General features: G+C 43.0%; 1 protein-coding gene across 22 annotated transcripts in view; it reads right to left on the bottom strand.

Annotated features, from left to right (window-relative positions):
* Rbfox1 (RNA binding fox-1 homolog 1) overlaps positions 1-21,582 on the bottom strand; it is a 1,640,850-nt gene that overhangs the window by 318,839 nt on the left and 1,300,429 nt on the right. For 2 of the 22 annotated variants that reach the window (XM_021184442.2, XM_029470799.1), the window contains exon 1: positions 20,668-20,981. The exons of 17 other annotated variants lie outside the window; for them this stretch is intronic. In XM_021184442.2, coding sequence (XP_021040101.1) covers positions 20,668-20,754 — 87 coding nt within the window. In that variant the 5' untranslated portion in view covers positions 20,755-20,981. Of the gene's footprint in view, positions 1-20,667; positions 20,985-21,582 lie in introns of those variants that run through there. 3 more of the 22 variants (XM_029470788.1, XM_021184440.2, XM_021184441.2) reach the window with 3 other exon arrangements.

Below are 21,582 nucleotides of genomic sequence, written 5' to 3'. Positions count from 1 at the left end.
TTAGTTGCAAATGTAGTCAGGATCACTCTTGCAAATTATTACATTATTTATCTTTATTTGTAGTTTTATCCCTATCTCATTCCTCTTTGAGTTTTGACCCAAAAGGTTCTAGAAAAATAAGGCTGACCAAACAACAGGATAAGCAGACAGAAGCAATGGCTCAATGGTAAGGAGGGTACATCAGTTTCATACTGGGAGCTGATCTCACTCCTGCAGAGAAGGGACCAAACTCCTATTCCCAGGACAGACAGCTCATAACTCCAGACAAAGGGATCTGTGCTCTGAAAGGAAACTATACAACTTTCATTCTCTCTCATATATCTTCTGGCCTGGCCTGGCATTGGGGAACGAGGCCAGTTCTTTCTGGTCTGTTTGAGGACAAGTTCAAAGATTGAACCAATCTAGCTACTTGGAGAGGCCTCAGGATGGTTTTCTGCACACAGCTCACAGAGTGCCAGAAACACCACAGCTGTTTCTACAGCAGAGATTCTTAAATATGCTGCTGCCGTAGGGTGGGAGAATAATCAAGTCATAGTTACAAACTTCTCTACTGCAAGAACGTCAGTTACAAATCGATGTACAACTTAAGACGAGGTTGGTGAGATGGCTGGCTTTTTGGGCAAAATAGCTTACTGTTAAACCTGATGACCAGAGTTCAATCACAGAGACTCTCATGATGAAGGGAGAGAGAAGAGATTGCTGTATGCTATCCACTGACCTCTACGCATAAGTTGTAACACACAGACTCCATACACATACATCCACTCACACAGAGAAAAATTTAAAGACCTTGTATGTGTGTGTATGTATTTTTGATAGGAATATATATATGTGTATATATATATATATATACATATACATATATATATAGAGAGAGAGAGATAAACATGTACATACATGTAAACTATCAAGAATATATGTATATATGTAATATATGAATACACATATATTCTTGACATTTATATAAAAGGTTTGATAGAAAATTCGAGCCAACACACTCAGTAGCCCAAACTCACAAATCACTACCCAGGAGTCTATTTCTTCTTAGCTGAGTACAGGGATAATGTCTCTCACAGAGAGCATGGGCTCTTTGCCTGGAACTGGAATCTCCTCAGCAGCAGATCTGAAAAGACAGCTGCTGACAGCTGCAAACTCCATGCCTGGTCCTGGAGATCAAGCAAGAAAATGGTGGTTTCCATGGCACTCCCAGAAACAGCTGGCTCTATGAACTGTTGGAAAAACACATTCCTCAATCTGTAGTAAGTCGATTGATCCCTGTAGACACCTGTCTTCCCTACCTCCCCCTCAAAGGGTAGATGGTACCTGGGGTACAACTCCTTACATCCTCTGTCCTCCAATGCACTTGCTGGACACATGTACACACACATAAAGAAAACCAAGCATACACTCTCGAATCTCCCAGAAGAATGGATGTGACCATGGCCTTCCAGGGCCCCACATTGCACAGCTTAATTTACTATCCTCTTTACCCTCAAACCTACACTTCTCATTCCACCTTATGTCTACTCATGTTCTTTCTACTTGTCCCTCTGTCTCCTAACCTCAAAACTAAATCCAGCTGGCCCTGTCTTGTGAGCCAGTCTAAGCTCAAATTTCCCCTTGAGTGATCTAAAATAATGCCCTCTGTCACGATCATGGAACCTATTTTATTTTCCTCACAGCCCTCCCCATGGTCTGAATCTCTGTTTGCTTACAGCTTTTTCTCCTAAAAGAATATAAAGTCTCACACCTACAACTCTAGTACACAACACAAATTGAATTGAATAAATATGTACAGAATAAACAAACATACAGAAACCAGGCCACCACACCCACCTGAATTTCCCAACCAACCCATTCTGAACCCTCACAAGGCCGGGCAGGTGCTGCTACCCACATTTAGATTGTGAGCATGAGACCGAAAAGTAAAATTGTTAACTGTTTAGCTTCTGGGTAGAGAAAGCATAGTCTTTAAATTTTAGGCACACGTTCTGACATGGGCTTTGACATTTGGTGGATCTCTTCCAAATGCCCCTGGCGAGTACAGCCTGTCACTTCACTTTCTCCAATCTGTAATTTGAAAACGTTATTCTTTTAGGATGCCAGGGAATTAGGACAAGGATTTTGATATTTTTTTAAGAGACATGAAAGATTCCTTACGTTAAATCATCCTGTACTAAAACCTTAGTATAGTATTAGGCATTTAGAAGTATTTCACTGGGGATGTTGATTGAAACATAATGATGCCACGAAAAACATTACAAAATGAGATTTCTATAAGACTTCAAAAAATATACATTTATTTATGAAAATATTTATAGTTAATTTGTGTCATTTGTATACTCTTCTCAATTTTCAGGACTCAGAAATTCTCTTCCCTTGGCAAGCTATCTAAGGAAGAATTCCCTTCCTGTCAGCTCTCACTCTATGCTGGCAACTTGATGTCCCCAACTTGGAGTAACATTTCCATTGAATCCAACATGGTGATAAAGATGTGAAACACCAGTTTCCTCTGGGCTGTGCACTGCCCTTGTGTGTTTATGTGTACGTAGCTCTTTCTCTGCAGTGAGCCTGACACGGTCTTTCTGCAGCTTCACTTGCCTCTTGGAAGCATTGTTTATTTGTTCAGATCTCGATGCTGTAACTGTTAGCTGGTCATGGTAGCATTGTTGGTATATTTCAAGCTTGAATCTGACAGAATCTTCATGAGCTTGGGCTCTAGAGAGTATGGATTCTATGTCTTTGATTCTACATTTCATGTCCGATATTTCAAAACAAAAGAACTCTCTTTGCTCAGCTCTGATTGCTTATGGGCTTCAGAATATGTTTTTTTTTCTCAGAGTTGGCTCTTGAAATTGATCACTCCTGTCTTAAAGTAGACAAAAGAAATGGCTGGTCTGGGGATGGTGTCTGATTAAGTGGTGGCATCAGGTTTGAAGGATCTAGGTTCTCCTCATTCTCGGCTACAGCACCAGTACCAGGGCATTCCAGGTGATCATAGGCCCGGTCTTGGTGGGTAGGCACTGAGTGTGCTTTACTCGCACTGGTCAGGTCAGATGTTGCTGCAGTCACTAGACAGCCTTTCCTTTGCCCTTCATGTGTCAGGCATCCTGAAGGGGATGAAACTGGCTGGTGATCTGAAGCATTTGAGGTGTTTACTGCAGTAGCAGGAAAAGATGCTGAGGTGCTCATGGCTGGAATCACAGGGTTCACTCCAAATCTAAAGTTTCCCATTGTACGAGTCCTTGGTCTCCACAATTCACCAGCTCCAGCCTAACCTGAACGCCATTCTGTCCCTGAGTCTCCTCTGTGACTGTCCCTCATGGCCGCGACTGCATCAAACCGCCAAGATGAACACACTCAGCAGCCACTAAAGGCATTTGCTGCTTTTCTACACATGAGGTCACCGCTAACTCCCTGTCACAGCCAACTTTCTCGTGCACTGTTACTCCTTTCAGAAGGCAGAACTTCCAGAAACCTATAAAATGTTTTTTTTTAGTACAGTTTCCTTGCTCTCACCAGACGATTTTATATTGAATAATTCAAAATCTAGTAGAAAATATATTATGTTCCTTAGAAAATTATGTTCCTTGCAGCAGAATAATACAACTATTTTTTAAAAATTATACTTGCTATCTCACAAATAGTAAGAGTTCTAAATAGTCACTAACAATGTGATTTGGAGGAGAATACATTTTTAAAAGTGATCATAGGTTTGAAAATGACCATAATCAATACAATTGACTATTGACATAAATTTCATACTCCATAGAACTAAGCACTTTTCTTAAGTAGACATAGTGGCTCCACCCACACCTGCGGAGCTAGTGGTAGTTGGTGGCCACCAAGAAAGGAAGAGTCGGTTTACGTCAGTGGCACGGACCATGGTAGGCTGCCCATGCAGCAGGGGACAGCAAGATGAAGGACTAATTGGACTATGGGGAAGGAAGAGAAAGAGGCAAAAGGAGAATATCACAGAGAAGAATTAATAACGTTTAAAAGGGGGTCTGAGGTGAGATGTGAGAGTAGCTAGGATCTAAATACAAAGAACTGCTGTCAAGGGACTAATAATAATAATCGTAATTATAATAATTTAAGCCAAAATGTGAGAAATTTTCTCCACTGCAAACTCTTCAAAGATAAGTGACAAATAATAAAAATTCTAGTGGTATCATAAAATCTAAACTGGTCAAATGTGTCTGTAAAATTGGAATGCCGTACCTCAGAGTGGACAGTTCTCCCTGCCACTGAGCCTTCAAAGCTTCTAGCTCTAGTTTTGTTCCTTTTGATCCCAAAAGGTCCTTCTATAGGAAACTAACATGATCTTTTTAAGAGAGAAAGTAAAGTCATTCAAATTGAAAATCAATCTCTTGCCTTAGATGTATGTGCTCTTGGTTTGTAAGAGAAGCCCTTGGTCAGCAAGGAGGAGAGATAGAAAGTCAGGCCAGGGCTCTATCTTCCTTTCAGCTCCTGACAGACAGCTGCCAGGTTGGCAGCCTGGTCTCTTGAGCAGGCTAGTTTTTAACCCAAGTTGAGCACAGACTATCTAGTAGTCTGATGCATCCTTGCCTCCCTGGTGGCTATGGGTGTTTCTGTTCCATAGAGAGAAGCACCATTTTCCAAGGCCCTATTTCCTGGAATTTAGGAAACCTTACCTATTGTCCTAACTAGCTGGAGCTGAACAACAGCCTCTCCACAATGTGGCTCTCTGATCCTGAGGTTCTTTTCTATTGTTTGGTTCCTGATTGTTCTGTCCAGTTCCCATAAGAATCAAACCCTACTTTTTTTTTTTTTAATGATGATCTATTACTTAAGAGATCATCTACCAATGTCATTATGGAGCAAAGATAAGAGAGTGGTCACATGGAGAGGTTAAGAAGATGCTCCTCTATGAGGCACCACCCTAGTCTCTACAGACCTAACTAAAGACATATTTGTAAAGAAAGAAAACAATTATTTCATGTGCTTTTTTTTTTTTGAGATAATCTCACTATGTATTCCAGATTAGGCTTGAATGTGTTCTATATCCCCATCTGTCCAAAATTGTCAGCCCTGCCTCTGAGAGTCACGTGGTGAAATATATACCAGTAACAATTAAAGAAAATGCCTTGAATTTGATAGAGGGTGGGGGCGTGGGAGAAGCTGGAGGTGAAGAAGGTGGGACTAGAAGTGATAGAAATACAGAACTCTTATATGAAACTTTCAGGAAATGTAATTTAAAACAATAACAAAGGTGTAATTTTAAAGAGGAAAAGTCAAGCCACTAATAATGTATTTCTATACAAAGGAGAGCAGGAGAACATGCTGAGAGGAGACGACTGTGCCCAAGGAAAGCACAAAAGACCCCATGGTTTTCAATGGTTATATCTATGTGCTCATGTGATGTGCTTCTGTGTATGCACAGTGGTTGTTTCTACGTTGTATACATATTTTTATGTATTTTCTTGTTTTTTAATGAAGATTCACCAAACTGATTGTATGTGTGTGCGTGTGCACACACACCACACACATACACACACGCACACACACACACATAATTATATCTCATTAATTCTGTAATGAGAAAAAAACTAAACAACTTTTAAAATGACATTATAGTGACAAGAACTTAATGAAAAAGACTATGAACTTAAAACAAATGTTAATCTGACTCCTTGTTAAAATTGGCTCCAAAACAAGCTCCTTCTTGAAGGCGGAGCATGGTGGGATGAGTTCTATCCATAGGGTCAAGGAGAGTCTACCTTCAATTCCATAAACAGCACAAGGAGAGTGTAACTACTTTCTGAAATCTTCCTCCTAATCACCTTTCCCAGCATGCTTAGCAGTGCTCCACATGAACTCTGAGAGCAGTGCCACTCAGACTAAGGACCTCTTGCACCTATCAGATCCTGTTCTGCAACGTGGGAAATCGTAGCTCTTTCTTTGCAAGACTCGTGGCTGGAGCAATCTATGCAAGCATCCTATGGCAGAGTCGCACTCCCATCTCTGGGATTGGAAGTGAAATGGAAACACCATCTAGGCTGGTGGTCATAGATACTGTGTTACTGCAGTGGAGAACTTTCCAGCTTCATATCGGTGGCCATGTTAAACAATACATTTCTGCCTATTTCCAGCTATCCTAGGAACTGTGAGCTCCCAGGAGCAGCACTTTCCAGTGGGACAACTGAAATGCATGTCTAGACATTGTAAAGTGTCCTGGTAGGATAAAACTCAGCCCTGTATGAAAACCATCGCCCAGACAGATGTCCATGTAATTCACTGAGGTCCCTGGGCCTATCTTACCTCCTGTCTTAGCCAGTTTTATTTTACTTTCTTTTTCTTTTTAATTCAAGAGTTACTGTGCACCCATTTGTTTAAGTAATACATTTCAAAAAGCAGTAAACATCCATGCCTCCCCTACTGTACTTTCAAAGCTAACCAGATTTGAGTGGCTCTCCTAGTAAAAATCACTCATAGTCACTTTGGGTTTCTTTTCTTGGTTATATGATTTCAAAATAATGTGCTACTACATGACCCAGACCAGCCTGGAACTCACTATGCTGTCCCAGGGTGAACTCGAATTCCCGATTCTCCTGCCCCAGAACCCACACTCCCTCCCAAACTGCTGGGATCATAGGCATGGGCCACCATGTCCAGCTGTCCACAGTCCATCTGTTCTTCAGCCCACAGTAAACTACAGGCTTCAGTGCACCCCGCCTCATCCCTGAAGCCAATCACAGCATAAAGGCTCAGTGAAGCAGGTGTTCCTGAGTCGTAAGGGACCCTTAAAATATACCAGGCTGTGTCAGCAATACAATAAAAAATGGCAAAAGAATGAAAGAGGTTTAACTGCATATGATCTTGTACAGCCCCAACAAGGAGGTAAGGAACCCGTGACATGGAGATCATCGTCAAACTTACATACTGTCCTTCCCCAGGAGGGAAGAATGTGTGTGCATCTCTAGTTTGTTACAGCCAGACTGTAAATGAAACGGACATGTAGCTAGCGCATTTCCTAGTATGGTTTAGACAGATAGGAATCCTGCATGTTCTGTTCTGCCTTATTCTCATGCTGGAGGCTTCTCACTGTCCCTAGGTGGCTCCATCATATGCAGCAAATGGGAGCCCTAGTCACTCATAACAGATAAGGGAGGAGGTTGTGACGCTGAGGAACAGCACCTGGGGTGATGGGAAATGGGCTCAGTGTCTGCTGGTTCTCCACACTGATCCCAGGCCCTCTGGCAAGCTACAGCAAGCACCTTCACTAAGTCACAATAGAAAGTACTTGGCAAAGCAAACAGTGAGTATGAAACAAAATCCCACTAGTAAGAGCCCTGGGCCCACAAAGACTTTTATAAAATGCTCCAAGCAAAACATAGAGCTGCTCTGAAAAGTAGGGAGCTTGATTTATGAAGACACTAACTGGTTGCTCATCATGCACATCACATGTTCCACAGAAACCTCCCAGAGAGCATGCATCTCCAGGTTTTCTCTTCTCTCTACAACAAGCACATGGCTGTGGAAGGGAGGAGGATACAGCTTTCAGGCTCTTTGAAGTCCCTGGAGTAACTGACATGTTTGATAGATTGTGTGTGTTTGGAGCGGAACCAGAAGGTGTATCTCCAGTGGGATTAGACACTGGTAACTTCAAAGACAGTCTTGTAAACCAAGCTTCGAGGACCCCTTTCCCCGCAGTCCTCACCTGGTCCTGTATGAACAGCTTTTGTCCTGGTGTGATCCTTTCTCCAGGATCTTGACTTCCACTGAGGAAGAAGCCCTCCTGACAGGAAGCTAAAGGACTTGAGGAGGAAACTGATGAGACAGGACAGCAGCACAGAAGGGCTTCTGCTCAACGCGGCTTGTGCTGAGCACAGACACAGGCACCCCCTGTAGAGCATGGTAACACCACCACCACTACTTCCTACTCTAGAATCCCACAGAGTACAGGCCAACTAACCAGGCTCCACCTCATCCCTACTGAGAAAGGCAGTCAGTTTAGTTGGTTGAACTAACTTTTTCTTCGCAAAATATCTACATATTAGTTTGTTTAATCTTTGGGGCAAGGTCTTCCAAGTAGCCCTGGTTTGCAGATGGCTTGGCCCTTGTAATCTTCCTACCTGAGTCTGCTGAGTGCTGGACTTACAGGCACCACCACAGTGCTTGGCTTCCCTCTTCAATTCAAAGTAAATCTTTTCAGAAGTGTTCAAACAGAAGAAATGTTTTAGAGAAAACTCTAAATGGAGTTAGTTGCAGTCATGTCAGTAGCAGCAGAAATAAGAATAATGACTATTTTATATTACATATGAATTGTATATTATATTACCTTTATCTAGAATATGCTAATGTTAATATAATTATATAGTGACTCAATGAATAATGTTCCAAGGTGTATATAACACTATATCATGTGCATCTTATATATTGATTAAATACTAACACACATGTCTTTATTAGATAGATATAACAATTATGGATAATTATTTCTACTCTTTTCTCAGACATTCTGTACATGTTAGTATTGAGAGTGTATTACCAAGATTCTTTCTTCAGTGGTCAAGAACACCTGATACTATAGAGAAGTATGTAGAAGCTGAGGCATTTTTTCATATACTCATTGTGGCCAAGAGGAACTAAAGAGCAGAGGGGTCGTGGAACTTCCTAATGAAAAACAAAGCTTACCCTTCGCCAGAGATCCTGGCTTTGGGCTCATTGCTCAGGGACAGCAGAACACTCGCTGCCACATGGGGAAGACGTATGGCCATCAGACCAGGAGTTAAGAGTTGCCTTGGTGGGGTTGCAGTGCACTTAGCAAGAAGCTTGGAAATACATTTTGAGTCTGGGCCAATTGCTATGCTGTTCACAGGCTGTCTCCTTTAACAACCGATGGGATAAAGAAGAGTGCAGTTCAAGGTCAAGCTACCTGCACCCAAGGTCACGAAGGTGAACATTCAACGGTACCGACAGAAGATGAACCTGTTCTTCAGTCCCCACCTCTGCACAATCCTGCCTCTTGATAGACTGTTTTGCCTAACTAAAACACAGTGCTTCTATAAGGCACTGTAGGTAAAGACCTCATATGTGGACTGGTACACAGAAATGCCTGAAATCAAGCAGCCACTGTTGATATAATTATGACTAAATGTGAAAAGCCCCGGGAGGTATTTTCCTCCAAGAAAATGACAGAAGCAGGAATTTATGGTGCCGTCTGCTCCAAGGGCCAATCCTTCCCTCCTCTCTTAAATCTCAACAAAGCCCCTGCATTGTTGATCAACATGTTACTGAGCCTAGCTTCCCATGAGAAAAGCAGCTACTGGGCTGGGGTCCATGTAAACAATGCAGACAGCCAGGATTGGTGCAGTGCCTGCACTGACAAGGCACTTGTCCACATTCTGATTTCTAAAGGAGTGGGAGCCACTTTAATGCTGAGGGACCTTGAACATCTCAGGGCTACAGTCTCCCAAACACACACACACACACACACACACACACACACACACACACACACACAGTGTTTGCCACAAGCTGCCCAGTACCACTCAGCACTCACCCATCCTCCCTGCCACCAGGCACTGACAGATGGGAGCTATTCTCATTATTTAACATTTATTAAGCGCCCACAGTGTGCCAGGAGCTTTACAGAACAGGGCTGTGGGTGGTACTAAAGAGTCTGTCCCCAGAAGGCTGTAGCCACATGGAAGAGATGAGATGGGCCTCTCTTCCCGACCACAAAGGGCAGACTACACCCATGCCACCCAGCTCCAGCCTGTTCCACAGGAGCAAGTGTGAAAAGATGTGGTCTCAATGTGATGGAGACCTGTGACCTCTCCTACATGCAACTTGTCTAGATGGCTCAGCTCTCCCAGCTATAGCTTGGCAGAGGGAAGAGGACAGTGGGCTCCATACATTAGAAGGGAACAAGGGTCTTCATCCCATCTAAGAGGTAGGGTGAAATGCAGGTGAAAGGCCTCATAGGTGGCTGGCTACATACTAAATTCATGAAATCTTACAATCTAACAGCTGCTATTGAAATAGCTATGAATCTATGTGAAAACCAACCACTGAAGTCATTAGCCCTCAAAAAAAAAAAAAAAAAAAAAAAAAACTCGAGCCCTGCCACTCCAGCAAAAGCACCAGGGATCACATCATTCTGGCCTCGGCTGGCCTCTGTGACAACTGGACTACAGCAGACCCTGTCTCAATTCTCCCACAGATGCCAGGCCCCATGACTGTCCATTCAGCCTTCCTCCAGGGCACTCAATGATTGAAGCCCTAGGCTGTGCACTGAAAGGAATCCACTTTGACATTAGAGATATGCAACCATGCCCGTCACCCCATCTACAACATTTTCTCCACAGACATAACAGTACAGACTGTTGGAAAATCAACAACTGAACAAGACAACAGCCAATTCACCATTTGATGGGGTGTCCCCACTGAGACCTGGTGCAGCTCAGTAGATTCTCAGGCCACCTGTGAAAAATTTGTGGCTCACCCCACCCACAAGTTCAGATGAGGTGTGGCAGTCAGGAGCTTCATTGGCAACTAGAATGGAAGGAATAGATAATCCTAAATATGACATCACAAATCTTAATGCCACCATGACTGTCCTACAAAGCACTCTGGAAAAGTCACTTTTGGACTCTGAATCCTGAAAGTGGTCTTAAAAGACAGTGTACATTGTTATTACTTCCATTGTACAGACATGAAAGTAGAGGCTTATAAAAGTCAAGGAATTTATCCAGGAATTTATACAGCAGGCCACCGCCATACTTAACTTTTGCCTCTACGAATGTCGCTTTCCTTTCACATTCCCTTCTCTAACTGAGAACAAGTGGCATTTTACAGTGTATCACTGAAACCGGACAAGGAAAGTACAGTGCCCATGGGCCATGTGTACGGGTCACATCTACAACAGCAGGTTTTGAATTCTAGTTTACACTGAGCTGGGTGCAAGGCTGGGCTCAGACCACTCTTCTCATCCACTCCATCCCTCATCATTTCCCCGTGTCAAGAACATTCAAACAGAAACTACAAACGCCTATGTTTTCTGAAGTATCAGAATTACTGTTCCTTAGACAGGATGCACAGCTTCCTGGGATTGTCATCAAACCTGCCATCATAGCCAGCTGTGGTAAAGATGTCATCTACTCGTTGGACCTAGGGCCTGTGGACCTGAGGAGCCTACAGCAATGCTGCTGGATTGAATTTTCAAAGTTGCTACCCATAAGGAGGCTTTCCATGTGACTCCTGGGAACCGATGTTCTACCCCATCATTTCAGTGTTCAGAGCTTAAAAGAAAATCCAATGTGGAACCCATAACCAGTAAGCAAGCATTTATGAATGAGCTATATGGAGCCTCTGCCTTCTGCTTTTAAAAGCTCAAAGTGCTCCATTTAGAAAGTGCCTATTGCTGAAAACTACAGATCCAGCTACTCAGAAAGACTGAGCATGGATTTCCATGTCTGTGTCCGCCATATAGGCTCGGCAGCAGATCAAGTAGACACACCAGCTCCTGGTCCTCCAGACTGCATGTGTGCTAGGTCTATCTTTGGATGGGAGAGAAACACAAATAGGGAGAAGTATCTCCATTACAAATCAGCCAGGCAAAGCACTTACCAGAAACAACGTTTTAAACACAGGGAAGGAGTGCCTCACTGCCAAGGGCTCAGATCAATGTACCCAAAGCATCAACTAGAAAGTAAAATCCACAGGTCTCCTAGCTTTCCCTGGACTGCGTCAACATATAACAAGCATACTTGCTTATATAGCATGCCTTTGAAAGATCCACATGACAGATGGCTGCTGCAGAAACACATACCTTTTATAGGACAGATATTAATCACAAAGATTGACAGAGTTCCTTTAATAATTTAATTTTTAAAAAGCATACTTCTACGAATCAGGGCATAGTACGCCACTAGCATCTGCAAGTGCCTTGGAATAATGGAAGATCCACAGTATTTCAGAGCCTATCACTAAAATGTTTTGTTTTGCTTCCTGACACTAGAGATTTCCTTCTTTTGTTAGAAATGGAATGGGATGTATAGTTGAGAATGTCACATATAGGGGACGGAAAGGTAGCTCTGTTAATAAACAGTCTGTTGTGTAAGTATGAAGATCAAATTTAGATTCCTAACACCCACATGAAATCTGGCAAAATGATGCACAGCTATAGCACCAGCATTGAGGTGGAGTTATGGTGAAAGGTAAAACCATGAAGCTCATTGGTTAGTGGCTTAGTTGAATTAATGAGCTCCAGGTTCAATGAGAGACCCCGTGTCAAAAAAGACATGATGGAGATTGATCGAGTGAGACACCTGAAGTTGACCTCTAGCCTACACAGGCACATGTGCATATACATATACAGCATATTATTTATGCCTTAATATAGTACATACACACACATCTTTGTGCAAATAGTATATATCGGTTTATGCATGGTTAATATAAATAGTAAGAGTTGTATGTATGTTCTAAGATGCCCATTTTGGCTCAGTTACTATGATGGTGGATATCACAGGCTTTTCTGACGTCCCTAGATGGTGAGGCTCTCATCTATGAAAAAGTAGAAGTGGCCCCAGATATACTTTCATCAGTCGAGGGGGGAAGAGGCTGGGTAAAGCAGCTGTATCTGGCCATTGACAGAGAAGCTGATGGGCTAGAAAGATGGAACAAGTTCCCCATGAGTATGGGCTACTTAGTCTCCAGATTATGATCTGACCTCTTCTTCATCCTGGAGCATAGAGTATGTCCTATGAAGAGAGAAAGGCATGCTCAAGGGTAAGAGCTTTCACTATTATTCTCATTGGTCAAGAGAATTTGGGCTTTACCCATCTAGCACTGGCTATTTTAATAGTTCCCTACCTGGTCCTCTATTCCCAGTTCCCTCAGCTCAGGTGTGGGCAAGTCAGACTTGAGCATCATTCAGGGATGCTGAACCCTGGACTTTCTGATGGGACAGTCAGAGAAGAAACCCTGTTATATGAGGTAGGATGTAGGTTTAAACATGTTGCCTATCAACTTCGTCACCATGTGGCAATGACATGCCTTTATATTTAATGTCCAACTTTGTTACACATAAGGTGGCCCTCCCTGTGACCCCTGAAGACAGATGCGTCTACAGTTCACCTCAGTATCTTCATATTAAGGAATACAGAGGAGAGGCAACTTGTGTGGACAGGAGAGAGACTATTTTCCTGTTATCTGAGCTCCTGGATCCAACTGGGCCTGAAGTTTACAAGACCAGAAACCATTCTCTGAAACCAGTAAGACTTCTATTTCTGTTCCTTACATAGAAAAGAGTACTCATTCAGTACATACACTGTTCCTTTCTCTTCTTAGAATACAAAATATAATTTAATGTTTAAAAAGCATATTTCTACGAAACGGGGCATGGTACACCACTAGCATCTGCAAGTGCCTTGGAATGATGGAATGATGTACACAGACAGATAGATAGATAGATAGATAGATAGATAGATAGATAGATAGATAGATAGATAGATACATATAGATATAGATGATATAGATATACACAATCAGATATGGATAAAGTACAATCCTTTCCATATAATGTATACTCCTTATAGCTCTTCTATGTGTCCTCATCACCCATTCCTAATTCTTGGTCCTGCTCATTACAGATAATCAACACATAATTGCCAAATGACTATATCAAACACACAAGAGAACTTCGAAAGTTAGCTCTTCCAGGTTTGATGCAGCAGCTGAGAAAAACTGAGGCATGTTGAGGTTAACTGACAAGCCCAGGGCCACAGGCTTAGTTTATGCCAAAGCTAATTTGTCAACCTGGACCCTGCTTGACTCTAAATTCTCCTTGCCACCTCTCTTACTGTTTAATTTAGTTCACTGTTGACATGGCCTCATTGGCAGTACAGAAAAGTCACTTAGTGACTAAGATGGAGTGGCCACAAAGTAAATGGCACCGCCAGCATTTATATCAGGTGTCCGTTCTCATGTCTTTCCCTATCAGCAGACTCCCTAAACAGGTAGAGCACATCATGAGGGCAGAAATGCTACTGAGAATGGAAACCGGCTATGGCAGCCACTAAATTAGCAGAGTTGTTTCCAAGTCCAATCAGAAACAAATGTAAATGTCTTTCAGGATCTCCGCCCATTTCTTTCCATCTCTAGAGGGTAGGCTCTCCTCTGACTGTGGTGAAAAATCAGCACTTCACTATTTTCTAGTAGCTCTACACAAAGGATGCAGAATTCTTGTTAAGCACTCCTCCAACACAAGGAGGTTGCTTCAAAATACACAGAAACTAGGGTTGGTGGGTACAGCAGAGAGACATGACTCAGCAGATTTCGCCACCTGCAGCTATGGTGAGTGGAAGTGTAAGAAGACACTTGGCCTTTGGGGACACTACTATCTCATTGGTAAAGAATGTTGAGGAGTGAAAGACACTCCACAGATGGACATTTACCATCTAGATCAATGGTTCTCAACCTGTGGTTTGCAACCCTTGGGGGGTTAAACAACCTTTTCACAGGGGTCCTCCAAGACCATTGAAAAAGACACTTATATACATTAAGATTCATAAAGGTAGCAACATTGCAATTATGAAGTAGCAATGAAAATAATGTTATGGTTGGGGGTCATCACAGCACTAAAAGAGTTGCAGCTTTAGGAAGGTTGAGAACCACTGTTCTAGATCCACAGGAGCTCATTCCTCCAGGGACAAGTTCAGGGTGTGGAAGACTTGTTTCTGAGGCTCCCCCAGCTCCTTTGGCTTACATCTTGCCCTTTTGGAATTGGAACGCCATCACATTTCACTGAGCAAGTAAGATGGCAAAAATACCAAGGAGGCTCTCTCAGCGTGACAAATACTCTGGAGAGTGCCAACTGGTGTTTATGCAGCTCCAGTTGGTAACTGGCCACTTAACAGGCATGGGCTCCTCCCTCTCTCTGCTTGTTTCTGCTTATTGCTGGATCTCCCAGTAAAAGAGAAGGTGCTCACTCAGCAAACCCCAGTCTAAATCTGGACTCCACCACTGGTATTCTTTGGGACCTCGTAATCTTATTCCCTCTTTCTGTGTCCACATTCTCCATATGCAAAAATGAGTTAATAAAAGGCAGTGGTTCCCAAACGGAGAACCCTGGAGTCAGCTGTAATTCATAATTTGCATTTTTGTTTTGTGCTGTTTTGTTTCCAGAAAGGTATTCCACCGAAAACAGTGATTATGTAAAACCTTCAGAAGAGTCTGGGGCAACACCCAGATACCAACACCAAATGCATAAACATTCCCCCTGCAAGGGACATGAATATTCATGCTGACTGGAATAGTGTATAAATAGTTGCTTGTTAGCCATTTCTGGTCAAGTCTTATTCCTGTGTGAGATTTGGTCTCAGGCCTTAAAGTTTTTGGTATCAGAATTTTTTGGAATTGAAAATTGTAGGTATTGGTTGATGAACAAATACTACTCATTAAAAAGTTAAATTACTGCTGTACCTAAGACATTAGCTCTGAACACACTTGCTTCCTTCTGCTGTCTTTATAGCTTAGAAATGATCTATTGTTTCTTCCTCTAGGCTGTGAATGATGTGGTGATGTCATTTTGCCTTCTAGGTGCCCCTCCTAGGGCTTGACAAAAGTGGGCTTATGAGGATCTGTAGGTGAATGGACACCTGAGAAGACTCCTAAGACTGTTCACTACTTTTTCTCTAGGCTAGAGTCTTTCCTTGTAGTGCATAACTCAGCAGGAATTGCTCAGTAATCTGTTCCTTTGCTTGGTAGCCAGACAGATAGTCACAGCCTGGGAGGCCATTGCAGATAGAACTCTCTTTTCCTGTTGCTCACTCAGATAACTCTACAAATGGAAGCCCTCCTAGGAATTTAAATCACCATATGAAAAGCTGGAAGTCCATAGGATTACTTGAGGCCCTTAAAGAACAGTTACTTCCTCTGAGGCACAAAGAAACTAAATTTCTAAGTTTTGGTGTAGACCCGGGGACCCAAAGCTTGATGTTCTATCTTCATCCTGTTTTTAAAACTCAAGCCAAGAAGGCCTGTCAATGAAAGGACCAGAAGCACACCCCACCAACAGAAAGTGAATTTAAGAATGAGCAGCTAAGTATTCTTTAATAAGCTAATGTGCTGACCCCTCCCAGATTGTATCAGATACTCAGAAATGAGTCACATTCTTTCCACCTTTTCTTTGGACAACTGGCCAAAGCCTAAGCAAGCTTTTCCATAGCAAGCTGGGCTTCTTCACAGATTCTCTGAAGGTCCCACCTTCTGCTGCTCCACTCCACCAGACCCGGCATCAGGCAGTTGCTTGCTGTTCCCATTTCTGAACATGCCAAAGTGGGCTTTTTTTCCCCCCTCTGCATCTCTTTCCAGCCAGCAGCTGCCCAGATTCACAGCTTACCTGCCCTGTTGTTTTTCTTTCAAACTTTGCTCAACACTGTCCTGGACATTCCTTCTGAGTCTCCTTACAAATTCTTTTATTAACAAGACTAAGAACTCAAGAAGAAAAATCTTAGTTTCTATGGTACCATAGTTTCTTTAAAGAATGTGTTGGAGCCCGGGCATGGTGGCGCCCGCCTTTAATCCCAGCACTTGGGAGGCAGAGGCAGGCGGATTTCTGAGTTCGAGGCCAGCCTGGTCTACAGAGTGAGTTCCTGGACAACCAGGGCTACACAGAGAAACCCTTTCTCAAAAAAAAAAAAAAAAAAAAAAAAATGAATGTGTTGGTTGCTTTTCTGCATAACAGATAACTAATATTGTGTGTCAGCATACATCCATCGGATACATGGATGGGCTTCAAGCACCTTCAGTCACGTATGTGATGTAGTGTGATGATACCTATCCATTCTCTCCTCCCTTCCAATCCTGTTAGCACTAATCCCTTTTGTAGTGGCCTCATTACTACATCTATGCCATATGCTGTGTGTACTTGTATGTGTTTAACCTCAAACCCTGGGACAAATGGCCGAGGTGCCTATTTAACATATCAAAGGAAACCTGGCCACTAGGTTCTCCCATCATCCCACAGTCCCTTTCCTACCTGTTACAAGGTATGGCTGGCATACCCTATCCTCTTCCCCAAATTCTCCAGCCCTGGTGCTGGGTGGGCTGCCCTCCTGCAGAAGCTCTTCCCGATACAACCCAGCTTTCTGGTCACCCACCTTTTGCTCTCTTGGCTACACCTGTTTCCACTCTTCCTCCACGCCCTCCCCCATCCTCCACGGCTATGTCCACTCTGGACTCTTCCAGATGCCTTTGCCTCTGGCTATTTTCTGCCTCTTATCTATAATAAACTTTCCCCTTCACTTTACCTAGGAACAGACATGCTCTTCCTTTTTTTTTTCTGTTTTTTTTTCATTCAGTATGCATATATCACTTTATGCATACATATACACACATATACATATAATCTAGGAGAGAACAAAGGAGAGAAAGCATATCTGTCTTTCTGATTTTCTGCTGTATCTTGTTTAGTCTGCTAATCTCCAGTTCTATCCATCTTCCTGCAAATGATGCCATTCAGAAGCCATCATCTTTGAGGCCTACAAGGACTTCAGCAGAGTCACTCTGTATAGGAGGAAGGCTACTTTAGTCATATGTGCAGACAGATATGTACATCAGCGCTATAGATCTATGTTTGTTCCATAAAGCTGAGAAACACTGTATTTGAATGCTAAACAAACCCACAAATGGGTTATGAAGCCACTGTTCTGATTTCATCATTTGTCATTGTGTGAGCATGGTCCATGGCTTAAGTCAATCCTGTTGTTAGCATCTGGAATCAAGAATGACTTTGACAATGGACTTGACTTCTTGTAATAATAGCAGCTCAGTCAACCCCTGTGGTGAACCAAGATGACACTTGGAATGCCCAAGGACCTCTAAAGAGAGGTCCCAAGGATGATGCCTGGGCTCTTCATTCAAAGACATCAAGAATGGGCTCTGTACTAAGGTGAAAGGTCGTGGTCTGCTCGGTGTGCTCAGTATCATCATTTTCCCTGCTTCCTTTTGACCTCTTACTACCTGTGAAACCATTCTACCTGGCTTAGCACGATAGAGGAAAGCAAAGCAAAGCAAAACAAAATACTTGTCTTATTTGTCTGTTTACTTCATAAGTTTAGACATAAAATAAAGGGTGCCCTGGGTACGATATAGTTGACACTGGCTTTTCAGAGAAACAGAAAGTAGGAATAGAAATCCCATGTTAACTATGGGACTGACTTTAAAGAAGAGGCCATGAGAGGGACCTCACTAGACATGTAAGGACACATCTGTAGGTACTGACTGTAGCATGAGTCAGGTACACTCTTAAAACTTAAAAAATGCAAATTATTTTTTCTTTAACTGCAGAAAATTTAAGCCACACTGGCCTGAATTTCTAGTGTCTCAGGCAGCAATTCAAAAAGGAATATCTTTGGCCACAGAACTGTTGGCTGTTGAGTTTAGAGCCACTGTGAAATTGTGAACTGTATCTCAAGCAGCTCGCCAGTGGCCCTTGCACATAGCCATTCATGCTGTTACCAACTATCCAGGCACAAGGAATCCTAGCAAAGATGGGTCCACAGTCCTCTCCATCTCCTTGTCTTGCTGGCATCACTAAGTTGCTAAAGAAATCTGAATCCTGGCAAAAGGGCCTTTATTCTTGACTCGGGGTGAAACTCCTCAAGGCTAAGGGCCAAGGTAGCTAGGACAGGAAGTGAAAGCTGAAAGGTAAAGAGGCACTAGAATGTCCTACCCGTTCTATCATACCACATCCTTTCCTTAAGAACAGAACTGCAATGGGAGGGGGTTTAGTTTCTTTAAGCCTCCACAAAGCAGCAAGAAGGCTAGCACCTTCATGTGCTCAGCCTTGCAGTGTGCTCTATGTGGAGGAGAGGGGAAGGGTGGAGTGGGTCCCAGTAGCTCATCGGAGGCTCCTCACTGACACACACAGAAGGACTTGTAGGTCACTAGTTCAGAAGTTTCCTTTTGGGAAACAAATGGGAATGGATCAGGTTAACATTTGCAAGTAAAATAACTTGCTCCATTCCAAACTAACCAGTTATGTTTCTTGAACATTCTGCCAAAGAGGAAGAAATAGTGCCTTCCCAGCTTTGCAGTTGGCTCTGGCGTCTTCTCATCTATCATTGGGGTAATACGTTCAGAGTGGCATTTTGTAATGACAGAAACATCCCAGCAAATCGATAGTTATTTAATTCCCAACAAGCTCTCGAGTCCATTAAACCTGATTACATTCACCCATTTCTGTGGGTGCCGTTATTCTCCTGCACCAGCACTTAATCTATAACAGGAACTTATGAGAACTTTCAAAAGCAATTTCAGCATCAATCAGCACGGACTGAAATGAGCGATTTGCTTGTAATTATTTATCGGATAGGGCAGCACAGGGGCCGACAAAACTCCAGCCTTTGACCTTCACCCCAAATTTCCAACAGAAGCCAAAAGCACTGTTACTCTGCTTCACCTTCAAGTCCTAAGTTTCATGTCACCATCTGGCCACAAGTTCCCTTCCTTGGTGCCAGGACCATTCTCTGCTGGTCTATTTACCTATAACATAGAAGTGTAGCAATAGTATCCATACATCTAGGGTAATTGGCAGTTCTGGTGCTATCTGGATTGACAGCTGGGTGCATTCCACCACCCAGCTTCTGACAGTTAATAGAAGGTCACAGACACAGTCAAAGAACAAAAAGAATATTTGTTCGATCCTCCACAGAAGTCGTCATTAATGAATTAGAGTTTTGTAGAACTCTCAGAGTGGGCTGGGTGGGGGTGGGGCTACAGGGAAAAAAGCTAAAGTGTTGTACTGCATATATTTAATTTTCCTTTCCCATAGGCAGGAGATTTAGGATTTATTACCCAGGGTTACTTATTTCTAAAGAACAGCAACAAATAGCCACTTGCTTCCTACAATGACCCACTTCTATCACAAGTGGATGTTGGCTTTCCAGAGAACTGCAGGCGTACACCCAGAAGCAATGGGTTTGAGTGACAGCAAGGAGGTACAATAAGGCAAAGAAACAGGTCCAATTTCTCGCTAGCACACAAACCTCTCAGAACACAGAATAATAGCCTTAGCAGTCAAAACAACAGGCATCCTAACTTCTCCCCAGCTGCCGAGAATACAAACAGTTGGCATCGAATTTCCAGAATAACCTCGGAACTTGCGAAGGAAACCATTCTCAGTGTACCCTCTTGTTTGTGGGTCGCCTCTCAGATTTGCAAGGGGGAGCTTCTCTGCAAACAAACAACCTCTGTGGGGTGTCCTCCGCAGCACTCTGTATTTCCTGCCCTTCTGTTTCCGGGGTTAAAGCCTTTAAGCAAGCCATATCATGATAAGTTACTGAGCCTCATGATCTGCTCTGGGAGACCCAGTCCCTCAGAAAGCTAGGGAAGAGAGCAAATCTTTTGCCCCCTGGTCAACCTCCCGAAGCAAAGGCATGAATGTTAAACAGCACCCAGATCAATACAAGCAAATACAGCTCAACTACACCATTTATTCATCCATGAGAGATGTCAATAGCCAGATTAAGGTGATCCATCTTTTTGATTTCCTACTGTCTTTCCTTTGACTACACGAGGGCTTTTTTTTCTTTTCCTGTATTAAAAGTGTTTGCTTTCTCAACCATAAAAATTCCAATTATTACTTAGAGCATTCTGGAGTTAAGTTGCTTGCTGGCAAAAGCCATGAATTACCTGCATCAGTCCCGGGAAGTAGGGGGCAGCAGGCACAATCATGGGCACGCCATAAGAATGCAGAAGGACTCCTTGCGACGCCAACATGCTTTAAATGGAGGCTTTATTCCCTCCAAGGCTGAACACATCAATAGAGAGTTAGAGGGGGAAAGAAATCTATAGACCCAACTTCTTCTCAACTACAAAGCCGAGAGCCAAATCACTTCTGTCAGGAGCCAAGTGCTCATCCACAGGCAGCGGAGAGGGGAAAGGAAAGAAACCCCTGCATCAGCAACTCTTAATGTGAAAGTTTTCTTCCCAGACAAGGAAGGGACGCGGCAGCTGCAGGGTCGGAGCTACCAAAATGGAAGGAGCTATTTTGGGAGCAGCTCGCCCAACATGACTAACCAAATACTCTTCATTAATTTAGTTCTCAGACCAAGGGAGATGGAGTGACAGGGAATCAGGCGAAAAGAGAAGGCATTTGTCCTGAGGAACTGGGCCAAATTGCAAGGGGCTGGGTCTGCATGAGAATTTTAGAGAGAATAAGTAATGGAAATATGTAAGCTTACATGACAATCAATTGTAACTTAAAGAACTTAAATCTTTAGCCACGTAAAAATCATCACCAGAGCCTAGACTTAAGTTCTAAATTGCAACTGATTGTTATGTGAGTTTGTATAATGCCTATAAGCCTGAGGAGTGGAATTTGGATCTCCAGTGCCTATGTAAGAAATCAGGCAATGTGTCACACATCTATATTCCTAGCACTGGGAAAACAAAGACAGGAGAATGCAGGGTCTCAACTGTTGAGCCAGCATAGCCAAACAGAAAGTTAGTGGAAAAGCCGGGTGTGGTGGCGCATGCCTTTAATCCCAGCACTCGGGAGGCAGAGGCAGGCGGATTTCTGAGTTCGAGGCCAGCCTGGTCTACAAA

The sequence above is a fragment of the Mus caroli genome, chromosome 16 (genome assembly GCF_900094665.2).
Source record: "Mus caroli chromosome 16, CAROLI_EIJ_v1.1, whole genome shotgun sequence".
Lineage (NCBI taxonomy): Eukaryota > Metazoa > Chordata > Mammalia > Rodentia > Muridae > Mus > Mus caroli.
This window is presented reverse-complemented; position numbering and strand designations above follow the sequence as displayed.